The sequence below is a fragment of the Drosophila mauritiana genome, chromosome 3L, assembly GCF_004382145.1.
Source record: "Drosophila mauritiana strain mau12 chromosome 3L, ASM438214v1, whole genome shotgun sequence".
Taxonomy (NCBI): Eukaryota; Metazoa; Arthropoda; class Insecta; order Diptera; family Drosophilidae; genus Drosophila; species Drosophila mauritiana.
The window spans coordinates 20726441-20752029 of record NC_046669.1 but is presented as its reverse complement, the minus strand read 5'-3'; the positions used below and the strand labels follow the sequence as shown (position 1 = coordinate 20752029).

General features: G+C 43.7%; 3 protein-coding genes and 1 long non-coding RNA gene across 10 annotated transcripts; 2 read left to right on the top strand and 2 right to left on the bottom strand.

Annotated features, from left to right (window-relative positions):
* The first annotated feature begins 166 nt into the window (after nucleotides 1-166).
* Nucleotides 167-5652, top strand: LOC117141899 (TBC1 domain family member 9). Of its 2 annotated transcripts, XM_033305602.1 has the most exons (11): nucleotides 167-210; nucleotides 685-851; nucleotides 1330-1588; nucleotides 1646-2207; nucleotides 2266-2414; nucleotides 2484-3879; nucleotides 3944-4161; nucleotides 4220-4449; nucleotides 4555-4905; nucleotides 4963-5051; nucleotides 5116-5421. In XM_033305602.1, exons 1-11 carry the CDS (start codon nucleotides 167-169, stop codon nucleotides 5419-5421), a joined length of 3771 nt encoding a protein of 1256 aa, XP_033161493.1. The 2 variants fall into 2 exon arrangements, with proteins under 2 accessions (XP_033161493.1, XP_033161492.1); XM_033305601.1 differs by having other exon boundaries at nucleotides 4220-4905; nucleotides 5116-5652.
* On the bottom strand, nucleotides 5596-8574 carry LOC117141901 (pre-rRNA-processing protein TSR1 homolog). The gene is made up of 4 exons (XM_033305603.1): nucleotides 8370-8574; nucleotides 6744-8305; nucleotides 6423-6689; nucleotides 5596-6366 (listed from the first exon to the last, which is right to left on the bottom strand). The coding sequence occupies exons 1-4, from the start codon at nucleotides 8473-8475 to the stop codon at nucleotides 5857-5859; spliced, it is 2445 nt and encodes an 814-aa protein (XP_033161494.1). The 5' UTR covers nucleotides 8476-8574; the 3' UTR covers nucleotides 5596-5856.
* On the top strand, nucleotides 8556-10722 carry LOC117141903. Of its 2 annotated transcripts, none has more exons than XR_004459514.1 (3): nucleotides 8556-8646; nucleotides 10323-10530; nucleotides 10633-10722. It is a non-coding gene; the product is annotated as an uncharacterized LOC117141903 (long non-coding RNA). The 2 variants fall into 2 exon arrangements; XR_004459513.1 differs by having other exon boundaries at nucleotides 8557-8646; nucleotides 10629-10710.
* On the bottom strand, nucleotides 8772-25324 carry LOC117141902 (ras-related protein Rab-26). 5 transcript variants are annotated; one of them, XM_033305606.1, is made up of 7 exons: nucleotides 21576-21717; nucleotides 15736-16429; nucleotides 14096-14206; nucleotides 11325-11433; nucleotides 10577-10687; nucleotides 10347-10491; nucleotides 8772-9893 (listed from the first exon to the last, which is right to left on the bottom strand). In XM_033305606.1, exons 2-7 carry the CDS (start codon nucleotides 16387-16389, stop codon nucleotides 9779-9781), a joined length of 1245 nt encoding a protein of 414 aa, XP_033161497.1. In that variant the 5' UTR covers nucleotides 16390-16429; nucleotides 21576-21717; the 3' UTR covers nucleotides 8772-9778. The 5 variants fall into 5 exon arrangements, with proteins under 5 accessions (XP_033161497.1, XP_033161495.1, XP_033161499.1 ...); XM_033305604.1 differs by lacking the exons at nucleotides 15736-16429; nucleotides 21576-21717 and adding an exon at nucleotides 23471-25324; XM_033305608.1 differs by lacking the exon at nucleotides 14096-14206.
* Nucleotides 25325-25589: the final 265 nt, after the last annotated feature.

The following is a 25589-nucleotide window of genomic DNA, read 5'->3' as shown; positions in this document are numbered from 1 at the left end:
CGCTAAGAGTGCACCCATTCACAATAGTTCGCTTCGTTCTTGGTGCGTTTTGTGCTTTCCAGTCAACGGGCACACTTGCCACAAAAACAACAATCAGCGCTCGATGCAGAATTAAACAAAGAGTAATTTTGTATTTAGAGCCTCGCACGGGCTAAAAGCAATCAAAATGTGGATTCAGCCCAAGGAGCTGCTCCTGCCCTCGGCATTTTGGTGAGTTATTGCCCAAGTCCGCAGCCAAATCGAAGGATTGCCGAAAATCCAAATTAAACACGGCTGCATAGGTGTGTGGGTGAATTGGAATGGACGGCATGTGTATATGCAATGTTATGTTTATGGAAGACATCTCATGGAATGCGATTATCGCGAAGTGCAGGCGGCATGGGGAGCTGCCGATCACGTATTTGGACTAGGCATAAACTTCGTACTGCAGCTAGTTGAAATGCATTTGTTGATAACTAATTGAGCCAAAAGTTCAAGACTCCAACTCTTCGGATCGCTGGTTCTGATTTCGAAACGCAAAAAGTGGCAGCTGTGTAAAGTCAGCTTGAAAATTGATTTCCAACTGTTTCCTGCTGCGTAGAAAAGTGCAGACACCCGTCCTCTAGAAAAAAGCCCCCATTAAGTGGGGCCCTCCCCCCTTGATAAGCCGATTCTAAAAGTGAACCCTATCATTTTCGCCCACAGGATTGCCGAGATGCACTCGAGATACTTTGTCCTGCAGAAGAGACGTGGCCATGGGGAATCCCGCGGATTCGGTTCCATGTTGGTGGGCACCTACGACAGCGTGATGAACACCAAACCGGCTCCCTATCGCATCCTCCACCAGACGCCCTCGTCGGAGGTGTCTTACGGTAGGTCCAATATCTCGGACTGATCCGCTCTATCAGTTCTCGGGTCTCGGGTCTATGCGGTATGTCCAGCAATCGGTGGCCGTGAATCATCGGGCTTTGACTCGCATTTATGGGAGTATGCCAATATTTCTTTCATCTACGGTTCCCTCGGCGCTTACGTAAACACGGAACGGAGCTGATTACAAAAGCTGCGGAGGCTGGCTCGTTCCTTTTGTTATTCAATTTATATTATATTAAGAAAAGAAGGCGGTTGACGGAGTAGGGTACTTGAAAACCAGGCATTTTTATCTCAACATCCACAAGCCGCTGAAATGCGTGTTATCTTAAGGTTTAGTAAAAAAATTGTTTTCAACGTATATTTGGTATCTTACTGTGCCTGTAGAATAATTAATTCCATATCCATATTGTGCTGTTATGGTTATTAAGTCGTCTTCTATAGATAAAATATAAATGATTAACAAGAATATATTCCCTACAGAAATCGCCATTGGTATTACCCAGGATGAAATTGTTAAGGATTGGGAATGGCTGAAAGCTAATCTTTTTAAAGTGCTGGACGAGATGGAGAACGAGGACGAGGTGACGAACTTTACCATATGCAAGATCCAATCTCTGTACACGCAAAACAATCAAGATGACACTGGGGAATCGGCCGATTTCAAGGTTATGAAATCAAAGTTTAGGCAGATTTTCAAAATGCCCGAGGAAGAGCGATTAGTTAACTCTTATTCGGCCACGTAAGCATATGTTCAGTATACATTAAATGTCTCTATTTACTGAATTTTGAATTCCAGTTATGTAAAAAACAAGATACCAAGGCAGGGTCAGCTTTACATTTCGCTAAACCACGTCTGCTTCTACTCCTACATGCTGGGTCAAGAGATCAAGCGTATTATACGCTTCGCAGAGTTGGAGGACATCAGCCGCAATGCGAATACTATCTATCTAAAAACCACCAATAACATGACCTACAACTTTACAATGCTCTTCAACGCCAGCGAGGCGCACCTATTGATTGAGCAGCTCAACAAAATGGCCATACAGCAGCTAATCCATGATCCAGATAGTCCTGTGGTCGACCACGATACTTCTAATTTCTCACGGTTGGGTTCCAAAACGTCAAAGAAACCAGTGCTACTGCGGGATTTGACAGCGCGCCAGAAATCCGAGGAGTTTCGTATTTACTTTCGATTGCCACAATCGGAAATAATTGACGGAAAGATTAAGGCCAACATCTGGACACCTTACTCAAAGCGATTCAATTCGGGCTTTATCTACTTATCGCCGAATTTCTTTTGTTTTCGTAGCGATGTAAAGGATTTGGTCAGCGTGGTTATACCCATGAAGACCATAAAGGTTCGCAGACCATAATGTACTCAATTTCGATGCGTTTTAATTATTGTTTGCACTCTAGAGCGTTGAAAAGAAGGATGATGGCCAGCAACGTTTCGAAAACCAAATTGTAATTATAACATCGGAGAATGTGCCTTTCATGTTTGCTCATATCGTGGACAGAGATGTGTTGATCTTCAAGATCACAGACCTTCTGGCTCGAGTTCATGTGTAAGTATTAGATTCAAAATGTATGTTGCTACATATAAGTGTTGATCCTAACAATATTATTAACCGCAGTCCTTTGAGTCGCGAACGCGCCAAATACGACATTTCGTGGAGCAAGCAGACCGCTCTGATGAACACATTCAAGACACAGTTCAGTGCAGAGATCATACAGAAGCAGGAGGAAAAGATGGTGCGCTGGGAGGCGCATTTCCGGGACTTCGGACGAGGTATTGGAATGTTCCGCACAACAGACGTGATAAATCTAATAGTGGAGGGTATTCCCGACAAACTGCGCCAGGAGATCTGGCTGATATTTTCGGGGGCAATCCACGACAAGGAGATGAATCCCGGACTGTACGAGGATCTCGTAGAGAAGGCGGCCTGCATTAAGAACTGCTTTGCCCACGATGAAATTGATCGGGACTTGCCGCGTTCGCTGCCCGAGCATCCGGCATTTCAAAGCACCGATGGCATAGGTGCTCTGCGGAGAGTCCTTCAGGCCTATGCCCTGCGTAATCCACAAGTAGGCTACTGTCAGGCCATGAATATTGTGTCGTCGGTGTTCCTGCTCTTCTGTGATGAGGAGAATGCCTTTTGGATGCTGGCTAGTCTGTGCGAGAACCTACTACCGGATTATTACAAGGATAAAGTGGTGGGCGCCCAAATCGATCAAGGTGTGCTTAACGAGCTGGTGGAGACGCATTTGCCCGATTTGCACGGCCATCTGGAGCAGTTGGGTGTGATAAAGATGATTTCGATTTCCTGGTTCCTTACCATCTTCATGAGCGTGATCAGCTACGAGAGCTCGCTGCACATCCTGGACTGCTTCTTCTACGAGGGCGCCAAGATCATTTTTATGATTTCACTGCAGATCATTGAATGGAACAGGGACAAACTGTTGCACTGCCAGGATGATGGCGAAGCCATGCTAGTTTTGCAGAACTACCTGGAGGGAATCTACAATCCGGAGTACCAGGTTCCTCCTACGACGGACAAACGAAAGATGGAGCGTAAAGTCCAAACACAAACGGTTCAGACCCTGATCCATGAGGCATACACAAAGTTCGGCGAGGAAATCACACAGCAGCGCATCGAGGAGTTACGGAACAAGCATCGCCGGTTAACGATGCGACAGTTCGATATCGACAACGAGAAGACCATTGTCAAGGCCTACGTCCAGAATCCGTATTTCAGTCGCAGCGAACTGCATATGCTGCTCACCATCATCCGGGAGGAAAAGCACGCCCTTAAGTCCCTGCAACAGCAGCAGCAGAAGGTTCAATGCCCGTTGTCTGAGACTCCTCAGCTGGTTCCTCAGTCGCCAAGCAGACCGATCCAAGATGCCGGCACCTTCGGAGGCAGATACGAGGCTTACAATGTCAGCTATGAGGTATTCCACACACTTTTTACGGAACTCACACCCTGGCGCAAGTGCGTCAGCGTGGACATTGGGGAAAAACTGTTCAGGGTATGTTACTGAACGTGGGATAAGAATTGGCATGAATCTGTATGCCTCTGCTATCGTTTTCCAGCTTACAGATAAGAAGGGAACTGGTGTTCTCGAGTTCGGACAGCTCATCAATGCATTGGGCCTGGTCTGCTCCAACAAGAACATGGAGAAGCTGAAACTCCTCTACGTTTTGCATCTTCCGCCCCTGTTGTCCAAAGCGGAGATTGAACGATCACGTCGCCCGCGCCCACGCACAAAAGATGATGCCGAGGAGGCTTTCGAGGCGGAGGATTTCTTTGAGTAAGTGGTTTCTGAGGTCCAAACTATAACGAACTAAAACCATGCATTTCTTATTTAGTAATGATGCCTCCGAGTCGATGGAAGCGTTGCCCTCGCCCTCGGATCACAACTTTGATGCCGATGACTTTGCCCTGATTAATGCCACCCAGCATCTGCACAACCTGGCCGGAATCTCGGGCAACACATTTATGGACCTGTCACGCACTCCCAATCTGTCGCTGAACTCTAACACCTCCTCGTTGGCGCATCGCAGCTCAACCTTCTATGTGGACCTGCCGGGATTCCAGGGTACTGCAACATCCACAGATGCTGGGCGGGACGAAGACGAACTCCAGCGAGAGCTTCGCCAGCAGGGCCGTTACGAATCGATTGACACATTTTCGGATATTTCAGATCTGGGAGCGGCACGCATTACGCCGCCCGGAGCGGGAGTGGGAGCGGATGTGGCAGCCGGAGCAGCCTCGGCTGCGGCCGCTGATCACATGCTTCTCAATGTCGAGACTATATCGAATTTCTCACAGATCAGCGACCTGGTTGCGGCCACACGTCTAGAACGAGCCGACTCGAATGCCACGGACTTGCGGAGCTTGGGCAGTCTAGGCTATCTTCTGGACCAGCCGGACGAAGGCGCTTCAAATTCTCAGCACAGAATTCCCCACATGCGTAAGGAGAATTTCCAGCTGTTGTGGCGCAGTATCATAGAGATCATGGGTCTGGTCCAGGATGAAGAGATGCACAGGGCTTGTAAGTATAGACTTCAAAACGTGAAAGTGCCATTCAAAACTGTTGTTCATTTTTAAGATGAGAATCTCTTGGAGCTTGGCAACAGCAATATTAAAAAGGAGCCCAGCCTAGAGAGCTTTACCCAGCTAAATATGGGTGGCGATGAGGTATGTCTTGCATTGTCTTTTCAAAGATTCCCAATAAGCAAAAGAAAACTTGATTTTCTTTCAGCAACCGGATAGCAATGGTAATCCCACCACTCCTGCCGCAGAACCCATTGGCACAACCCGTCTATTTGTGGCTCTGGAAGAGGAGCTACGTCAGGCGAGCGGAAAGTCCAGGACCACAACGACAAGCAGCGGGGACAGCAGCAGCACTAACATCTCCGAGTCCTGGCACATATCTATTAGCCAGTTTATCGCTACGGTTCTGACCGTCAATAGCATTGTAAAAGGTTTCCAAACACCCATTCAAATAAGCGAACAGATCGAGCAATTGCAAAAGAAGCGTCGCAAGTGTCTGTCCACCAATTACTGAATAATCATAGTCCCATCCCTGTCCTATTTCCTATCCACCCACAAAACTGTATTAGCCATATTCTATGAGAACCTGACCGATTCTTTATCCTTGTGCAATGCGACAAGCTTTTAAACGTATCCATGTTATATGTATGTATATTGTATTGCCTCTACCATTAAGTTAAGACAATTGTTTGTGAATATAATTCTATTATTCCTATTATACAACGCAGTCACATATAAAAAATGATCGATGCGGGTTTTTTTGTACATATTTTATGTACTTTTCGGGTGACATTTCCCGATTGGACACTTCGTACGTTTCAAACTTTTAGAGCTTAAAATGTAACAACATTAATATAAAATCATTTTAGAAGTTATTCGCTCTGTCCATCGATCACTTGTTATTTTCCATACGAGCTTGTGGGTTTTATCCATCCATTTGCACAGACCTCTACTCTTCCATGGCCACTTGCTGCGAGCTTCTCCTGTTTGCCGACGCATGTTGTCGCTCGTGCTCCGCCGTTCGCACCAGACAATCTTCATAGGTCCATTTGGGGAAGACTCTCTTGTACAGGTACATGAAAGCAGTGTCGTAGGATCGCAACTGCCCATCGAAGTAGCACTTCATGTGGCCGTGCGTGCCCAGTGACTCCTTGATGTGTCCCAGCCGTCCGCACTTGGTTCTTAGTTTCACAGGCTTGAAGTACTCCACATCCTCCTTGTAGAAGAACATGTAGCGAATAGAAGCTGACTTGCGATTGATACGCATGGGATGACCGCTGAGAACAACGCGCTTGAGAACAATGCGATCTGGATTGCAAGACAGCAGGCGTCCACGGGCAACCAGCGCCAGGGTGGAGTCGGGATTCACCTTGAAGGCCAGCACGGGTGCCGGAGGAAACTGAATCGGTGCGAAGAACGTGGCGCAAACTGTCTCGTACGGACGGAAGTAGCGTTCGAACTGGATAAACATAATCCATTAATAAATAGTCAATTACAAATTAGTACAAATATTACCTTATGCTTATCCCCATTGGTGTGCTGACTGTAAATGGGATTCACAACAAAGCGACGATAGCCGCACTGGATTATCAACTGTTCCTTAGACTTCAGCGGCACCTCCGAGTCGGGAATACGCTGCAGTACCACGTTCATTACGCACATCTGGTGCTCATGAGGTAGCATTCCATATACAATAATGTTGTCATTAAGCTGGGCCGACTTGAACGCATTCCAGCGACTTTCAGGAACATTGATAACATAAAGAGTGACGTAAAAACCAGGCTGAAAGCAAAAGCATTTATAAATTATAAAACCGCATTTATTGAAAATACCTACCAGCACGCCCTCGAACTCCTTGGCTTCATTAAGAATCCTACGCTTGGTGCGGTCGAAGTTCTGGAACTGATAGATGCGAGCATAGTCAGCAGGAAGATTCTCCTTGGCATCCCAAGGCGAAGTTCGGAAGGACTCTAAGCCGCGATATTTCTGGAACCTCTCGCGAGCGGGTACATCCAAAGGAGTGTCTATCTCATCGGGCCAAAGCTGATCCGTGCGTGCTTGCTGCAGCTTCTTCAGAGTCTCACGCTCCTCCTGGAAGTCCATCTGCTGATCGTACTTTTCGTCGTTGATGGCAGCCTCCGAGGCCACGGACACGCTGTCCTGGAACTCCTCAGTGTCTGAGTCGCGCTTCTCGTACTCATCCTCAAAGGATTTGTTGTCGCACGACATGAAGTCCTCATCATCGTCTTCTTCGTCGTCATCAACATCTTCACTCATGTCATCGTCATCTTTACCTTCTGGGTCTTCCACTTCCTCCACATCCGGAATCCAGGCAGCCTGGTACTCGCTGTAGCCCTTGGGCACACGCTTGACAAGCTTCATCTTTTTAGTTTCCGCCTGCGATGCGGCGATCTCCTCCTCGGTGGGCCACGTCTGCTCCGCGTCCATGGGGTCGGGTATGTTTTCGCTTTGGAGAGAAGTGCGCTTAGAAGGATCACTGCGATCCAAGAGACGCACCTCACTATTCTCTCCATCGCGCGATTTATCTAGCTTATACGGATCTGGAGGCGCCACCACCTGGCTTAGCTGGAAATCACCCAAGCCGGGAATGTGGACCAAACCATTCACGTTTAGAGACTGTCCACGTAAGAAACCAGTAACTTCTAGGGTGCCCAGATCGTCGCTGGGATCTGAACCCGGTTTGAACTCTACCACATCGCCAAAGAGATGTGGCCGATTGGCGACGTTATGGAGGATGCGCTTCTTCTGGCCGCCAATGCGTCGCATCACATTCAAGCCTTCGCTAGCGGTGTCCAATTGCATGATCTTCTCCTCGGGCAACAGCTTGGATATGATCTTCTGAGCCGCCTGCTTGGTAGCAGGACGCCGCTTGGGATTGATTGACTCGAGATCCATGAGGGCTACCACCGGAGTGGGTATTCCCTGGGCTGACATCATGTTAAAGATCCGTTGACCCCAGCGGTCGAAGATCTCGTCATCGCCAAAGGCGGCGGAAGTCAAAAGCAGGGTGGTGTCGCAAACCTTAAGGTAATCCAGGGCAATTAGCTCATTTCCGCGACCCACAGGTGGTGTGACAAAAGCAAAACGCTGCTTGAACCTTGGAAGATTGATGTAAACAATGCCACTTGGGGATTTCTCCACGACCAGTTCGCTGTCACAGCTCTGTAGGATTTCCAATGCGGACATCGGATCAATCTGTTCGTGCATGGGTAGTACGCACACAAGAAAGGGAGCTGTGTTCTGACCACCTAGTTTTCTCTTTTGCTCCAACACCTCCTCCCTTTTGTTTTTCCGGAGCTGGTTCATCTGATTGCGACGCTGCTCCTTGCGTTGCTGCTGCTTGTGCTTGTGGGAGATGGGCCTCAGTCCAATCTTCCCTGTGAAAGGTGAAGGCCCATGTGGGTTAGAACTCTGGAGGATGACATTAAGATTTCCACATACCTTTTTGGGCATTGTCTATTGCTCCTTTGGAGCGATGACGACCTGTTTTGTGAGCCTTGTTCGTTTGTTTCAGCGGCCCGGGCCGATGAAATGCATGATCCGCCATAGTTACCAGGTAATTAACTATCAAATTCCTATAAATTTACGCTGTTTTGTTTCTCGAGATAGAGCACATGTTCTGTCGATTTAATATTTTTCTCGATAACACGACGTTTCTCTTGATATCGATGTTGGGCTATGTTTTGCAAAACATCGTCTGTAGCGCTTAACAGCAGTGGTGAGTATGTGAGTAAGCAGCTGATAACAGCTGTTGTGTTGGGCGCAAATTTCAAAATATGCTATTGTACTTTACGACCCTTCCCAATAATGAAACACATTGGCGCCTTGTTTTTTAAACCACATTCAATGTAAATATGTATTTGCTGTTTATGGTATAGACTTGACGTCTGCTTGAATATAACGCTGTTTAGTAGCTAGTTTACATCCATTCCGTGATATATGCATGCGTCGGATTCTTTATCTTTAGCTGTAGTAGCTCAGTATATAGTATATGTTCAAGTTGTTCAACTGCCTTTGATTATTCGCAACACCTTTGCCTGGGCGCGCTGTTCAAATTGGTTTGGGAATGGGTTTATGATTGGGCTTACACAGGCGTAATTAGTAATAATTAACTTAATTGCGTAGGGTATTCATTAGTGGGGTGCGTAAACAATTTCCAGGGCCTCAGGTGGACCTAAAACTTAACGATAGTCCATAACACTTAACAATTAGGAGTAAATCAATAGAACTAATAGTAGGTAAATTGAGTGATTGTTTCTCATTAATTGGAATTGTAGCATCCCGAGATCTCCTCTGGATGATTTAGGTAGGTATATATTCTCGAAGCAGTTCTATCCTCAGAGAAATCCAACGACGTGCTGGATAAATCTCAATGTGGCATGATTTTGCTGCGTTCCGTCGGCTCTCTCGTTAAAGTAATTTATGCAGTTGTATACGGATATTTGTATGTATATATATATATATATATATATATTGTTTAATATTTATGCACCGGGCCTACTGATGCCGCAATGCCAATGGCCTGCCCTATAAAAATTATTCGTATCGCGCCCCGTTCCGCCCCGAAATCCCCGTTTACCTACAAAACATGCCGAGTACTCTACCTTTCCTCTTGGGTCTTACAAAATTGGTGCAATCTTATCGAGTGTCTTTGTGTGATTTTCTTTTTTGTCGTTTTGGGTTTGTTTCAATAAATGCAGAATTTCGACTCTGCGCCATCGAACGTATCCTTCTGTCTCCATTCGAGTGCCCCACTTCCCATCTCCACTGGCTGCGGGCTTATTGTTGTCTTTGTGCGCGGGACCGGGAGGATATGGCTCTTCTGTCATCCGCAAGTTGGCCAATTTCAATTACATGTTCCTGCACTGGGCGCAAACCGAGCGCGCCTTTGTATTGTCACGCACAAAATCATGCACATTGAACTTTCCATCATCGCCGTGCTCGTAGCCGCGACTCTTCAGTTGCCTGCAAATGAGAATGAAGCGATTAGATGGATTGGTCGGGGCACTTTCGAATAATTCCATAGTGGTTTCACTTGCTAGTAATTTACGTGTCTCCTAAAATAAATTCTGTATTAATAAATTCTGTACTAAGCCTAAAACAGTGTATATTATGGATACAAGTTTTAAAAAACCTATAAAACTGTTAAAAAAATTAATAGACGTATTATCATAGTAAAAGCTTTAAATCTCAATACCTTCATTTTCGAAGAAATAAAAAAAATTAAGATACATTTATTTTCAAGCTAAAATCTAGTATAGGTTTTAAAACTGAACTTTTCAATTATTTCAAGCATATAAATTATGTTTTTTTATCTTATGAACATAGCTAACTTACTTAATATTTTTTTAAAATAAATATCTCGCCTCCCAATTGGAAATAAATCCAATTTAGTATGGAGTTGCAAGGAGAACTCACCTGGCCACCGCTGTGAAGGACAGCTCCACGTTGAGTCCGGTCTTGGCCGAGGTCTCCATGAAGGGCACGTTGTGCTCCCGCCCCAAACGCTCCCCATCCTCCCGCTTCACCTGCCGCTCGCTGCCGCTGCAGTCGGCCTTGTTGCCTGCGGATTGAAGCCAAAAGTGGATTCGATTCGAAGCTCGTAAGTTGATTAAGCTCAATCAAAGCCCTTTAACCCGATCTCTCACCTATTAAAACGATGACCACGTCCTCCTGCGCGTACTCCCGGATCTCGCCCAGCCAGGCGCGAATGTTGTCATAGGTGGTCTTGTTGGTCACGTCGTACAGCAGCAGCAGAGCTTCGGTTGAAAAATGCAATTAGGTTCAGTCGCAAAATCCGGACAAAGTGCACCCGAAACAAGGATAGATATTTGATAAAAATAAAATAATTAAAATTTAAAATATAGATACATTCAAACTTCAATAAATATGAGGTGTATTAGGTAAAACATCAAACTAATACATTTTATTGGATATGTGCAAAATGACCACATTTCCGTGTGTAACAAAATCACTCCCGTTAAACTTATTTTAATAAAATGAATAAATAATTTCTGTTTTCTGTTTTTTCACGTGCATAGTGTAAATGTTTTCCATAAGACTCAGTACAAGATTTTGTACCCATGGACCTCGGAATTTATCGGAAAAACTTGATGTTCTTTGAATAAAAATTACCCCTAAAAATTAGAAAGAATTTTAATGACTTCTGAGAATTTTGTTTTCTATACAGATCGGACTGCGTTTTTTCCACAAATGCTTCGATTAAAGCCCCAATTTCACAGGAATATTAAAAATAGCGAAAAAATTATGTTAAAAATAAATTAATGAAGGCATCTACAAAATAAGGCAATAAAATTGTAATCAATATCTAAACCATTTCGTATGGAAAACATATTTTTAGTGCTTTTTCGGTTGCAAAACTCGTGGGCAGCTCACCATGCGCGTCGCGATAATAGGCGTGGGTAACGCTCCGGAATCGCTCCTGACCAGCTGTATCCCAGATTTGCAGCTTGACGCGCGTTCCATCGACGACCACCACTTTGTTCTGTTGGTATTTTTATAATTGAAGTATATTTAATTTATTATTTTTTAAATGCCAAACAGGAAACCGGGCGGTGGAAATGCAATTGGTATGTAAAATGCAATTAATTTACGAAATGTACATGCACAAAAACCGTGCCTTTAAACTACAAATAGAAGGGGAGTAAAATGCTTGCAAAGAGGGGGATACCTTTGCGTATAGTTAATACATATCACTTATGCGCAGCGTGGTCCCTACCCAAATTTCACATGCAGACTTCTTAAAAGTAATGGAGTACGAGGTCGGGGGAATATTCATAAGTACGGGCAGACGGCTTCCATGATGAAAGCCAAAAGGTCGAAGGATCCGGCAGAGTGATGAGCCACCTCCTCTTCCGTTTTCCTTTTACCCGAATAATGAGCGGCAGACGTTGCGGGTTCGTCCGGCCATTGGCATCACGATGGCCCCATGTTGCTTCTCCACTAACTACTTAGACAGTCAGTCAATACCATAAAAGTGTACGGGCCAGGGAATACACAAAAAACACACAGAAAATACAAGTACGGGGTGTATGACTTTAACGTGATTGTGCGGCATATTGCCTTGATTTGATTTCTATTTCTGAGAATGTTACACGACTAAAAAGATGAGCCATGAATTTCTGGCTCAGCATAGACTGGACTCAAGAAGCGCCACCACTTCGTTGGTTTCATTTGAAAAGTACTTTTATAGTAATGATAGTAAACAGATATGTGGGATTATTTCATACTTTGTCATAAATGAAAATTAGTTGTAATGATAAGAATCTCAGGGAAACTTAAAATGTATCCATTTAATCGTTGTATATCATCTACTTCCTTACCAAAAAACTTATATTCAAATCGTATTTTCTTTCATATGTTTTTTATTTAGTATAATATAATTCATATAATTCAAAAATATGAAAATACATAAATGAATGGGTACACATATCATATAACATACAAATGGATAAAAACTTTTCGTACATCTAGGGAGATCAAACATTTAATTATCCATAAATTGGCAAGCAGTCATATACAATATTCGTTTACTTTAGACTTTGGCCAAGAATCAGCCAAGTTGAAAAATCAACATGAACAACTCCCCAGCGAATTAAATTTCAGTTCATTCCCCAATGCCCCACTTGGAAGCCGGCGGGGTGGGTGTGAGTGACTCTATGGGGAGGGAGTGCATCCCCGAGGCCACGGTTAGACAATGGCAGAGTCGACACATTTAATATAGAAAACATGGCAACAATTTAAAGTCAAGGAAACGCCAAACGCATGGGGCACTTGTAAAATTCCCCGGGACAGAGACAAATAGTAGTGGATGGAGAAAGAGAGAGAGTGAGAGATAGGTAACACGGGTAGTTTAATAAATTTATGAGCCATGAACCACAGAGGAAGGAGGATGGATATATGGGAGGTTATAGACTGAGGCAAAGGAAATGCCTCCGGCCAGGATAACAAAGCCCCTAAATGTTAAACCGCGCACAATAATAAGCACACTGAAAGCAACAACAACTAGTTAAATACACCGAAGGAGAGCAAACGGCAAGCACACACACACACTGACAAAGACACGGGCAAGACATCAACAAGTCCTTTTCAAGTTCACATGCTTTTTAATAAATAGTCCCCCAAGGATCTTTATCTCTATCAACAGAGTAGGAGGTTGGGTTTAAACAAGAACTAAACGTAAAGAGGACAACCGCAGGCGACTACAAAATCATGAAAACCACAGCCCATAGACGGGTCAGCGAAAGAGCCAGAAACAAGCGGGTAGAAGGAGACAGAAACAAGCGGGGTGGAAAGAGACAGACAGAGGTGAAAATCGCATACAGAACCTTGACAACTGTTGAGAGGACTCAGAGATTGAGGGAAAGAGGGAGTCAGCGAGAGAGTTTCACACAGAGAGAAGTTGTTATGTTCTATTATAAATTAAAGGTAACACTAATATGGATAATTTAATTGTTCTTTATCTTTAAAATCTTTAATAACTGTTAGACAAGAGAGTATGCTGTAGTTGAAAGCAGCAACTATTAGATACCCTTAGCTGATGGAAGTGTGAAAGTAATGGCGATATGCAAGCAGTAAAGCGAGTGCTGTAGCAATCAGAAACTCGTCACTAGAACCCGCATGACTTATCTCAGTTTTCTAGCGTATTATTTCATAAGATCTCGACGTTTATACGGACAGACAAACAGACGGACGGACGATTCTACCTTCTAACTTTAAAATTTGTTTCAACTCTTAGAGTAACGGGTAGTAAATATAAATGATTTACAAATTTTAAGAAGTTAAATAACTTATTTATTTATTACCTCTCATGTATTAAATGCAAATAATTTTCCTTGTGTACCCAATGATGGACAGTTCAAATAGATAGATAAATGATGTAGATTTAGTAGACAGACAGAGTCAGAGATGTGAATAAACTAAGCTGAGAGGAGGAGAAAACACTTATGTGGAAAGAACAACAATGATAGGAACAATATCCACAACAACATCAACAATAACGACAAAAACATTAACAACAAGAAGGATAATGACATTGAGAACAAACCATACAGTATACAGCATACAGAAAGAGGGAACTGAACCGACAGACACACAGAGATTTGAACAGAATGGAAAAGAACAAACGGCGGTAATAAAGCGCTTACCCTAAAATCAATGCCAACCGTGCTGAGGAAATAGCTCGGCACATAGCGACCATCGCGGAAACGGATCAAAAGTGAGGTCTTGCCCACTCCCGAATCGCCCAGCATTATGACCTATTTTTCGGATGCCGAAGGGACGCCGGGGAAAGCCAAGAAAAGCCAAAGAAAACCATGTGATACGTGAATTGTTATGTACATTGTCGTGGTTCGATTTTTCACATAATAATTTATGCCGCACCCTAATGTTTCCAGCTAAATATTTAATGAACTGCTTTTGAATTTTACATGCCAGTCGGGCGCGAGTGCTGAATGCTCTCAGTTTCGGGATATCCTTACCGCAGGGCACTTCCCCTTTTCAGTTTACCTCCTAAAATCCTTTTAAAGGCTACTGCTGATAGCTGCTGTTGACTCGACTTAAATACGCAAAGTTGGTTTGGTTATGCAAACATGCAATTGCTGATTTTCCAGGGAAGACCTCAGCTGCTAGCTGCTAGCTGCTAACCCAGCACAAATGTTACATAAAAACGGTGAGGAGACCTACTCAAATAAATCCCTGTATTTGCAATAATAAAAATAATATAAAATAAGCAAATAAATAAATTAATATTCTATAAAGTGGTTCTCTTTGCCTCGAGTTTAATTCCAGCTCTATTCATGGGCGGAATAAATATAAAAATGATTACCAATCTATGGCTTTAAGTGTCTTAAAGCTGCCTCGCTGGATTCATGCAAATTCGACTAGCCCCCTTCTTCAGGCGTCAACATTTAACGAGCGAGCCAAGTAAATGGAATTTTATGCAGCTCCTGTTTTATACATTTTTCATTTCCCCCACTTGGTTGGCATTTGGACGACAGGAGGAAGTCGCCGCCCGGAGTCCTGTCATAATTCCCCCGAATTATTCTAATCAACAGCAGCTGCAGTTCTACGGAACCAAATGTCGCAAGAAACTTTGCTTTTGCTATCCAACTTTCTACTCGTCCTTGTTGTCTGGGCATTTAATTTCCTTTGTCACTCTGCACTTTATTGAATTTTATGACTTTCTTTTCGGCTGCTTATGTAAATCACATTGTAAACCAGGCCAAAAGCCGATCAGGGGCGCCAACGAATAAAAAGCCGGCTCGTAAAACTCGCAGGCAGTCAAACAAAAAGGTATACTATATAAATCAAATTGCGGCCTCACGACCAAGTTACTGGAGGAGGTAACTCGTCAAGTTGCAGATAAATATACCCATAATAAAGTACATATATTTTATTTTTTCCTCAGAACGCCTTTGTCGCCGCCTTTTGGAAAATGCAAATTGGCAGTTGACGAGTTGAAGCAACAAGGGGATTTTTCATTGTGTCACTTTTTTGAAGTGAACGGGGGAGTATCCTTAGGAAACGAGTAAAACGTGTAAAGTATTTTTCTTGGCAAATAAATAAATATTTAAACTTAAAACTTATATGGAAGCATAAACATACAACTCAGTTTTCTGAAAAATTGACGGAAATGGTTTTAGCTGCCTTCTTCGTAACATTTTTAAAATATTTACTAAATAGTTTTCGTAGCTAGTGCCCTAACAACTTTTGCACTCACTTTATCCCACTTACTTCCCATTCGATATTTTCCTAATTAATTTCCCGTTTTCCCAGTATTATTCACCTTGCCCATGATATCGAATTCGTCCTCCTCCTCCGGCGCCTTGCTCGATGAAATCATGCGAATGAGTGCCCGGCCAGCGTTCTTGCAGAGCGTGGCGCTGGCTCCCTCGCTTCCCGGTCCCGGAGCAACTGGAGCCGGTGCAACAGATGGCCTGGCCACGGCAGTTGCCGATCCTCCTCCTCCAGCTCCTCCTCCGGAATCCAAAAGTGGCTGTTGCTCCGCCGCGCTGGCCAGCCGCACGCTGTTCAATCGGGCCATGAAACCATTGCCAGATGGCAGATGATGCGATTGCGACTGCGATTGCGATGTCTGTGGAGCCTGATCCCGGAAAATGGAGGCTGAGGTCATGTATTCCGGCAGCAGGGGCTGCTGGGAGATGGACTGCTGGCGCTGGTGGACAATCACGCTGGGTCGCCTCTTCGGATAGCCATCGTCGTCCGAATCGTCCGAGGCAATGCCATTGATCTTGTCCAGCGTTTTGGGTGGCAGCTGGCCGGGTGTGATGTGCTGCCAGGTGGGCTTGACCAGGGACTCCCGGCGAGTGGGGGATCCACTGGCCAACGGCGATGGGGTGGCCACCGAAATGGAGGGCTTGCGCGAGCCCGACGGACTAGCGATGGAATCACTCCGATATCTTGTCTGCTGCCGACGCATCTTCTTGAAACCTCTTTACTTCCTGCTGATTGGCCTGATTCTATATTTAACACACGCACATAAATCAATAATCTCGACTCGGATGTCGGCTGTGTCTTCATTATTGATGGGCAGAAAACAGAAAACACCAACCCCCAGGAGGAAGTAACCCAAAACTGAAGTTTGTTTAGGTCTCAGATACACACTCATACACACACACACACACACCGACTTTCATAATTACACTCAGTCGGTTCCGTGAAAGTCATTTAAACTCATTAAAAGCATAAACAAGATGGGAACTTTCATTATCGTGCGTTCGTAAATATGTACGGGTTTGTTTCGAAAATACATGAATATTTCGACATAAAACAATAAACGACCAGATGCAAATTGAATGTAATTTCCACGCTTTCTCTTTTTTGGCGAAATGAAATGAAAACCGAAACCCACAAATGCTCCGGGCCACAAAACAACAACTGTCGTTGACAACAGTGGTGAAAGTGGGCGGTGGGTGGATGCGAACGAAACGGTGGGTGGTGGGCGGTGTTTGGTTGCGGTCGCTGTCGCTAAATCAACAGTTGGCAAGCAACCCGCAAGGCCGCCAAAAGCGAAAGCAGGAGCAAAATCAGCGGACCAAAGCTGTGGCTAACTAAATTTTTGGCTAATTATGCCTTGGCTCGTCCTGCAGGAGGAAGTTGGTGAAGTTCTGGTGCAGGGGAGGGGGAGAGGAGGGGGGGGGGGGGGGGGGGGTGCGGTGTCAAAGGTTAGTATAGGTCCGACTCTGTGATTAACTACCGCTCATTAGTAACCACGAATTGCCTAGGCGCCTGTATAATTAAGTGATTACAAATAGCTTGTATATGCGAGAATGCTGCCAATATTCTTAGCATACTTTTTGGGGCCGAAAAGAGTTGAGTTGATAAAGTGGCGTTTCCAGTTCGCTATTGTTCTGAATTTACTATTAAATTGCAAGATAAGAAGGTCAAGATAAAATTTCGAAGAAAAATATTTAAAATGCTTATTTAAAAACGAATTAAATTCCATATAATAATAGCGAAACACATAAATAAGCTAACAGCAAGTGCGCAGCTGATAAATTCACCAATAAACTCCAAGAAGGATTTTATTGAATCCAAATCAATAATTTCAATAATACACAACGCATAAATTTACCCACCGTAAGCGAATACATAAACTAGAAATCACATTTCATCTACCAAAAATTGCTGAACTCTTATTTACTTTGATGGCTTTGGGGTTGCTGCTGGCAGCAGAGCAAAATTCATCCGAACTTTAATTTAATTCGCAGCTCAACAAATGGCCAAATGCCAATACATATATCAATACGCTTGTTGGGCTTTCAATTTTCAGACAAAACCCTTTTGATTTGGCTGATTTGGGGTGGGATTGAGGCGTTCGAGGCTGGTTTATCGAAGTTATGGGACCAGCGGATCCCGGCGAACTCCGCCATCCATCCCACGCCATCTGCAACCTTTATTTTTCACCTCCTTAAAGCGCTTTTTTATGACGGCCTTCGACGGGGGAGTTAAATGCAGGTCATCGGCAGCAAACACGTGCGAATTGTTAACTGCTTTTCTGAGAGCAGTTAAAACGGGGCAAAGTGCTCAAGATGGAATGGCAACGAAATCGGATAACCCAGGGACAAATTTTATAAATGGAGAAAGGTTCGTAAACTATAATTGAAAGGCGGCTGTTACTGAAAAAACTTAAATTGCTACTGCTATTGTATATATTTGTGATGATTTTTGAAAAGCAATAATGCACACCTAGTAAATGTTTTATCGGCCTTAGTTTTAAATGAAATTAAGGTTTATAAATTAAGGACACTTTTCATAAATTAAAAAGAAAAAAAACACTTGAAATAAAGACCTAGTGAACAGATTAATCAAAAAACATTTCGCATCAAAGGACATTGAAATCGGATAGGCTTTCAGCCAAGGACAAAAGTTTAATTTTACCAATTACGAACTCATTCCTAGCAACGCACACAAATTGAGACCTTTAATAATGCCCGAATTAAAAGTAAATCTTTATAGACATTTTTGTGGCCTGTGGCCATTTCGCTTCCCCGTATGCAAATATGACAAATGATATTCAAAAAGTTGACCCTTTTTCACCCGCCGCACCCCGCTCGCGGGTCAATGAGGTGTCAATCCATGAAACAACCTTTCCAACGGCCATCGAGCAATTTACTTAAATCAACTTAAAACGCAGTGCCTGATAACAAAAGTTTTTAATTGGGTTGTCGCAGCTTTCGCCCCAGCTGATGCTTTTCTTTCTATTTCTTACCCTGCAGATTGAAATAATGCTGTTAGTAAGAAAAAATGGATTTTTCAATACAAAACCTACTTCTGTTTCAAATTGATGTGAATCTTAAGTTATGAAAAATACAATTAATATTCATTTATGAACTTCCATTCCGTTATATTTCATTCGAAGGAAGGACTTTTGACTGTGAAAATAGTTGATTAAGATCGAGGATGCTTTTTCCAGTGTATCCCATCGCTGTAGGTGACAACAACCAAAAGGCGGAGAGACAAAAAGGAAAAGCGAAATTTCCTTTCCCGGACTCCACGAAATTTGTTCAAAGTTAAAAGTTAAGCAGCATTTTTCAGTTCCTTTCATAAATTGGGTGAGCAGAAACGAAAGTTCCCACTCCCGTTCCCATTTGCAGCTTGCCGTGTAATCACACAAAGCGAAAGGAGAAAGTGGTTGGTCCGCTGGGGAGAAAGTGGAGGAATAGCCACCGGAACGGTTCATTGCACAGCCACCGAAACCGCCGGAGCTCCCACGCAGCACAGAATGCTCATGTAAGCGTACAAGTATGTCCTGCCCACGCATACACACGCACAAGGGCTCACAACCACCACGTGGAAACCAGAAGCACACAGATGTAAGGACACACTGACTTACATTCAATTTAGCGTTCAATCACGCCGCTTAAACGGCAACAAGGAGCAGACAGAAGCGCCAGACAATGGTTTCCTGATTGGACGGAACGCTTTAAGGAAATGAGGAGCCAGATGGATGGACTGAATCCCACGCAAAAGGACATACAGCAGCGCTCCACTCAGGAGTCCCTATCGCAGCAAATTTTAAAGTTGTATCAGCCAAATAAAGTATATTACAAAAAAGTATCAACTAGAAGCCGGGTTTTATGGTTCGACTGTCTCTAAATCAGTTTTATGATATAGTCGACCGACTTAAATCTAATTAAAATCGAATTTCCTAATGCATATATCTTTAAGGCTAAGAAACGACAGATAGGCAGATGGACCTATCTATTGGATTTGGCTGCTAATACTAATCAAGAAAATATATACTTTATATGGTAGGCTTTAGATTTAAATCAAGGTTTTTCGTATTAGTGACCCTGACCCACTTTTGAATAAGGATTTTCTGCAATTAACATTTAGTTTTCCACGTTGGGTGAAAGAAAATAATATCAGTCCAGCTTAGCTAGGATCGAGACTTTTCTTTTTAAAAAGCTCTATTATTCTGCTACCTTCCGTAGAACTACTCACTCAGCATCTTGGCAGTGAACTTTTTTTAGGAAAACTTCAAAATGGCGAGAGAGCCAATTCGCAGGACAAAAGGGCGAAGTGCTTGCGGTTTCGCAAAACTGCGAGGCCAGCCACACAACAATTTAGTTCCAGTGCATATTAGTGGTTCTTCAGAGCGGAGGGACAAAGGAGGAGGCTCCTCTGGAGGAGGGGCACTCACCACCCAGGAGATTTGTGCTAGTAATCGGCTTAAACGATGATTCAAGTGACTTCCACCCCAAGGGGACAGCCCCAGGAAATTTCGAAACGACAAGAAACAGGACACCTGTGGCAGTGAAAGAAAAGTTTTGGGGGTGTCGTAGACCTATTCTCTTCAACCATCCGCTTTTGAAGTTTTTTAAATCGTCGCAGAGAGGCCAAACTAATTTTAATTGCGAAAATCGATGGCTCGTTTATCTCTCTGAATAACATTTAAAACGAAAGGCCACTTAAGCAATGTACCTAAGTTCTAGCATGTTGGACACTAATATAAGTTCGTTGTTAGAAAAGCTGATTTCAATGGAAAATCATCACCTTGACCCTCGGCACTTTAGTGTTCATCAGCAATTATTGACTCCCACATAATTAATGCGCATTTGAATGAAATCCGAGTCCGAGTAAACAACAATGGAATGTGGTTAAGATGTGACAGACATCAGGTTCGGGGATAAATTGGCTTACATTCAATTGCATTGATCAAATTCCAATTTAATTTAGACAATAAGCCAGTGGCAAATGAGTCGAGAATTCTGCAAAATAATTGACGGATAATTTTCCATTTAATCGAATTATCAGAATTCTCCGAAAATGACCACAATGATTTACTTAAACAGAAAAGTTTTCTGCGAAGTCTTTAAAAACAATTATACATATTTCCATTCTAGCATCTGAATAATCATGAGTAAGATAAAGAATTAATTAATGTTTGTCCCTTTAAGCTTCCAAACCGTTAAACACAAATTTGAGTTATGGTTTAACATTTTTGACTAATTGTACAGTAATTTCCAGTTCCACACCTTCTTGGAAATATTTAACATGTTAGTATTGACAAACAACTATAATATGTCTAGTTGATTGTTATGCTTAACAAAACAAGATCTAGGCATAACTTATACTTCAGACTTGACCACTTAACATTACTATTAAATATTTCCAGTCACTTCGATCTTGTGAGTTTCTCTCGGGTTTTTGATAAGAATTTGTAACTAGTTTAATGAAACATTTATATTTGTCAGTACCGACATCATTCCGTATTCCTTTTCAAGGAATGTTTCAAACGGATTAACCAATTAGAAGGAAACCGAAATACCGAAATTCCCAAATCCGCTCAACGCCACAAAAGCCGAAAGAATGTTGGTTACAAACATTTTCCGCTGCCCTTGAATTATTGAGTACCGAGCAAAAGCCAGTCTACCATAATTGTTTTCATTTATTTTTAACTCGCGCAGGACCTTGTCAAATCATCCAGACACCACAAAACACAAGCCATTTGCACACACACGCGGGCAGGATGGTAAAAGGATAAAAACTAGGAAGGTAATAAAGTAAATGAGAATTGCTGCTTAAATGCAAGTGCTTACTAAATGTTTACAAAATGTAATAAGTCTTTAATCAGCGCGCCTCAGAAAGTCAGACACAAACCAGCACTTCACTCTATTTGACTCGGAAACTCGCGACCGAGTGTATTTTCGGCTGGAGCAGCTGGCTCAGCCTTCCACCTGGCTGGGAAATTCGAAAAAGCTGCGAGGGATGCGAAGGATGCGCGACCGATGCTTATCGGGACACACAGCTAGACTGACTGGCGGGCCCAGGAGAAAACCATCGTCGCATCAGTCCCAATTCCTCGCAATCCCTCGCAGCAGCCGAGTCCTTCGGCTTCGCTTTCAATCCGATTTCAGTTCGAGTTGCAGTTCGTGTGGCTTCGGCAATTTCGGCTTTGGCTTGGAATCAGGAGCAGCAGCAGCAACCCTGGCCTAGAAACGTGAAAGGTGGCGGGGAACGGGAAGGGGATTTGGAAGATTTCAGGACTCAGGTGTCTGTTCGATAGGGTGCTCCGATTCTTGCCAGAATATTCTCACAACTTCCGTGCCAAATTCTATATCAGTGCGATAATTTCGAAAGTTTCGGATACTTTGTGAAAATAAATATGATTAATATTTTTAGTTAGAAATATGGAAATTCGTTAAACATAAAAATGCACCAATTCTGTAATCATATGTATCTTATGTGTACAATGTTCCGATGTTCAATTTTTTTAAGTAGTTTCCTGAATCAGTGACCCACCCTGATGGAGAAATGTTTGTGCCCCGAAGTTGAGCACGCGCTTAGTGTTGCAATGGGGAAATGGGAAAAGCGGGTTAGCAGGGGGGAAATCAGCAGCAGCAACAGCAGCATCCAAGGCAACTGAAAACCGTTGCACTTGAACTTCACTGGCGGCCATTGCGGTGGCTGTCTGTCTGTGTCTGTGTCTCCGATTGCGCCTGTGTGCGGGCGTGAGAGTGAGCGTGCGAGAGTGTGCCTCTGTGTGTTGCGGATTGTGGTGAGTGAAAGTGAAAGGCAACAGCAACAGGTCGCGCGAGTGTGTGAGTGCGCGCTGCACACACTGTCACACACAGACAGCCATCAATGTCAGCACAACACAACAACGTGGAAAAGGTCGAACGCAGCAATTTATATTTACCGTGCGGGAAAAAATCAATTTGGGGGATTTCAGCATGCCCGCCAAAAATAGAAAATTTCCGGCGATTACCCGAACAATATGTTGCCTATTTAGCGGAGTAAAAAGGTGCACTGCGAGAAAGGTTTCCAATTGCTCTTGTCATTTTTAAGTTGTTTAGGAGGCGAAAAGAGTTATATTTACTGTTAAATATTAATAACATGTTTCTGTGCCAAAAACTTGAAATATATATATATGTACATGGCGTTACTACAAATAATAATATTTAAACGAATTTAGGCTTAACAGCCATAGAGAACATTTTGAAAAAACGACAGTCTGTTATGCGATATGGATTAGTTATTTACTCCCCAGTGCCCCGAAGCCGGAGACTTGTATTACCAAAAGCAGCTGGGCAGCTGGGCAACTGCTCCCCAATTAGGTACACACAGCAGGCCAAGGCACACAGACATACTCTTACTACATAAGCGAGCCCATTCGAATGTGCGTCAATACATGGGCGGGGGCAGGGTCGGCTGACTAAGGGGGCGGGGTCGGGCTACTGTGCGGGTTTCATGCAGCAGGCAGCGCTACGGATTCCCCCACAATCGCAAGTTTAAGGCCAAGTGAGTTCCGCAGCTCGGGCACCACGCTCGAACTTCTGCAACTCGAACCAACATCTGTCAACGTGCAAGAGTTACATTCTGTTTAAATTGGCATATCATTAAATTCACGGGTTAGGCTACCAAGTACTTTGCACATTGCTATAATGTTGCTTTTACCGAGAAAGTAGTTTATAAAATAGTAATCCTTTGGTTCGAGTTACAGGACGTGGCGCTAGAGTAGTTTCTACTTACAAACTGTGGTATTCAAAACTCACCGTAAGCGCAATGCCCACTGTGGCGGAAAAGGAACCCAGTCGGAACTCGCCCGTATTGTATTTGACCAGGAAGGAGGTCTTTCCCACGCCCGAATCCCCCAGCAGGATCGTCTTGTGGTTGACCGTATCATCGAAGGGCTGCTGATGGGCGGTGGACGGGGCTGGGTGCATATCCACTTCATCGTAGCGATACGATCGCCATCCATCGTTATAGTCATCGTCGTAGTCATCCGTTCCGTACGCATACATCTGCATTGCCTCGCGGGAGGGGCGATAGCCCGGATATCCGGTGGCCGAGCGCTGGACGGGCGCCATGATGGCATCGTCGTGGTAGTGATGGCTGCCCGTCAAACTCTGCTGACTGTGGTGGTGGTGGTGGGATGGTTGGTGGTGAGAGGATTGGTGGTGGTGCGAAGGATTGTGATGTGGTTGGTGCTGCTGTGTCGTTGTCGTCGTTATTGAGGCGGAAACGGATGCGGGCGCTGCGGGGGGGTTGTAACAGCCATCGCCGAAGGGCCGGCGACGCAGCTCCTCGATCCTGGCCTGGGTAGTCTCCGCATCCTCGAAGACGTCGTCGCTCATGCTGCTGGCGTCGTCGGGATGCGCTGATCCAGCTGGCGCTCCTCCTGCTCCTGGGCCACCTTCACCGCCTCCCATTCCCACCGCAGTGCTGGCCATTGGTTTCGATTTTATTGGATTGTGTCTTGGCTGTGCTGACGCTTTTATCCTGAGCTTTCACTTAAGGCTTTCTCATTGGTTTAGATTTTAGATTTTCTGAGCTTTATCGTGGCTTTCCCTTAATTCAGTCCGAATCTATCTCTTTTATATGCGCATATTGAATAAAATTGTGTCAAATTATCATCGACTTCTCTTCTGAGGATTTGTATGACCTCCTTTTGCGGCGTTCCTTTCTCTTTTCTTTTTACGAACTCTTTTTACAGTTAGAATTAGGCAAAAGGACTGATAAATGATTTGAATACAAGCTATTCCACTATTCTGTTTGCGTTAATTTGAGGCCGTTTTGCTCAATCTACTGGTTTAAAATAACCGGAAGTTTTCTTCGTTAAGCTGTGTCTCTTTTCCGTTACTTTCTCTTTGCGTTTTTGACACTTGGCATTGCTTCTCCCAATATAACTGTAACTGGCTAGCATTTATCGCCTCTCACAGTTTTGACGTTTCCTCTGAGCTTTCTCTCATCGGCATTTCCGTGCTTTCTCTTTATGACTTTGACATTTACCGTTGTCCGTCGCTGCCGTCCGGTTGTGTGGCACGTTTTACTGAATGAATCCGCTTTTCGGGGCTTTCAGCTGGAGATGGGGTGGTTTGCCGTTGCTATTATTATTTCCTATGTGCTATAAGCTTAATATTTTCGCCAGCCTTATCAGTTGGCCAGTTTTCCTAATCGCTATTCGTTAGTTTTGCGCTCCGTACAATTGAACTAGGTATTGGTTTTTTCCTTTGTTATTCGTTTGTTTGGTTGCTTGGTGTTTGTTTGAAGCCACTAATTAAATATTATCTATGTAAATTGTAACTAGCTAAACATATTGACTAATATTTTATAGGTTATGCGCTAATTGGTGCTGTTTTCACTATGAATTAAATATTAATCTATTTATACGGTTTGCAACAATTTGCTTGGTGTTTTTCTTTATGTTTTGGTTAAAGCTTTTAGTTAATTTTTTGTTTTCATCGTTAAATGTGAAGACTCTCCATGCATTTCGCGTCCCTCGTCGAAAATATTGCGATTGATTTCAGAGGAATGGGTGTTATTTCAGTTGTTGGTCTTGGTGTTATTTCACTATCACAGCATAAATAAAATAATGTCATCGTCGTTGCCGCCCCCGCCACGCGAACCCTCGGCCAACATACAACTGGAATAAAATATCTGCAGTCGGCCACTTCCTTTCACATCCATCCTGAGCTTTCGGCGCTCTTGTGCTTTCTCTCTCTCTCTCTCTCTAGCACTGTCTCCTTTTGTGGATTTGTCATCTGAAGAGTTCGAAGAGGGTAACTAGTTCAGTTGTAATCAAGTTAATTATCAAACTTAATTGAATCGGAATATGGGGCAAAGTATATGTGTCAATTTGTGATACGATAAGAGAAGCAGGGTAAAGGATCT

Bases quoted from the DNA above. Each gene is read 5' to 3' on its own strand.
- LOC117141899 (XM_033305601.1), top strand. From the start codon at position 167: ATGTGGATTCAGCCCAAGGAGCTGCTCCTGCCCTCGGCATTTTG. The intron at 211-684 runs GTGAGTTATTGC...TTTCGCCCACAG, and splicing joins CTCCTGCCCTCGGCATTTTG to GATTGCCGAGATGCACTCGA. The intron at 4,162-4,219 runs GTAAGTGGTTTC...TTTCTTATTTAG, and splicing joins GAGGCGGAGGATTTCTTTGA to TAATGATGCCTCCGAGTCGA.
- LOC117141902 (XM_033305604.1), bottom strand. From the start codon at position 24,148: ATGGCCAGCACTGCGGTGGGAATGGGAGGCGGTGAAGGTGGCCCAGGA. The intron at 10,688-11,324 runs GTGAGCTGCCCA...TTTCAACCGAAG, and splicing joins CTATTATCGCGACGCGCATG to CTCTGCTGCTGCTGTACGAC. The intron at 10,492-10,576 runs GTGAGAGATCGG...TTCAATCCGCAG, and splicing joins CGTGGTCATCGTTTTAATAG to GCAACAAGGCCGACTGCAGC.
- LOC117141901 (XM_033305603.1), bottom strand. From the start codon at position 8,475: ATGGCGGATCATGCATTTCATCGGCCCGGGCCGCTGAAACAAACGAAC. The intron at 8,306-8,369 runs GTATGTGGAAAT...CACCTTTCACAG, and splicing joins AATAGACAATGCCCAAAAAG to GGAAGATTGGACTGAGGCCC. The intron at 6,690-6,743 runs GTAGGTATTTTC...TTTTGCTTTCAG, and splicing joins AGGAGTTCGAGGGCGTGCTG to CCTGGTTTTTACGTCACTCT.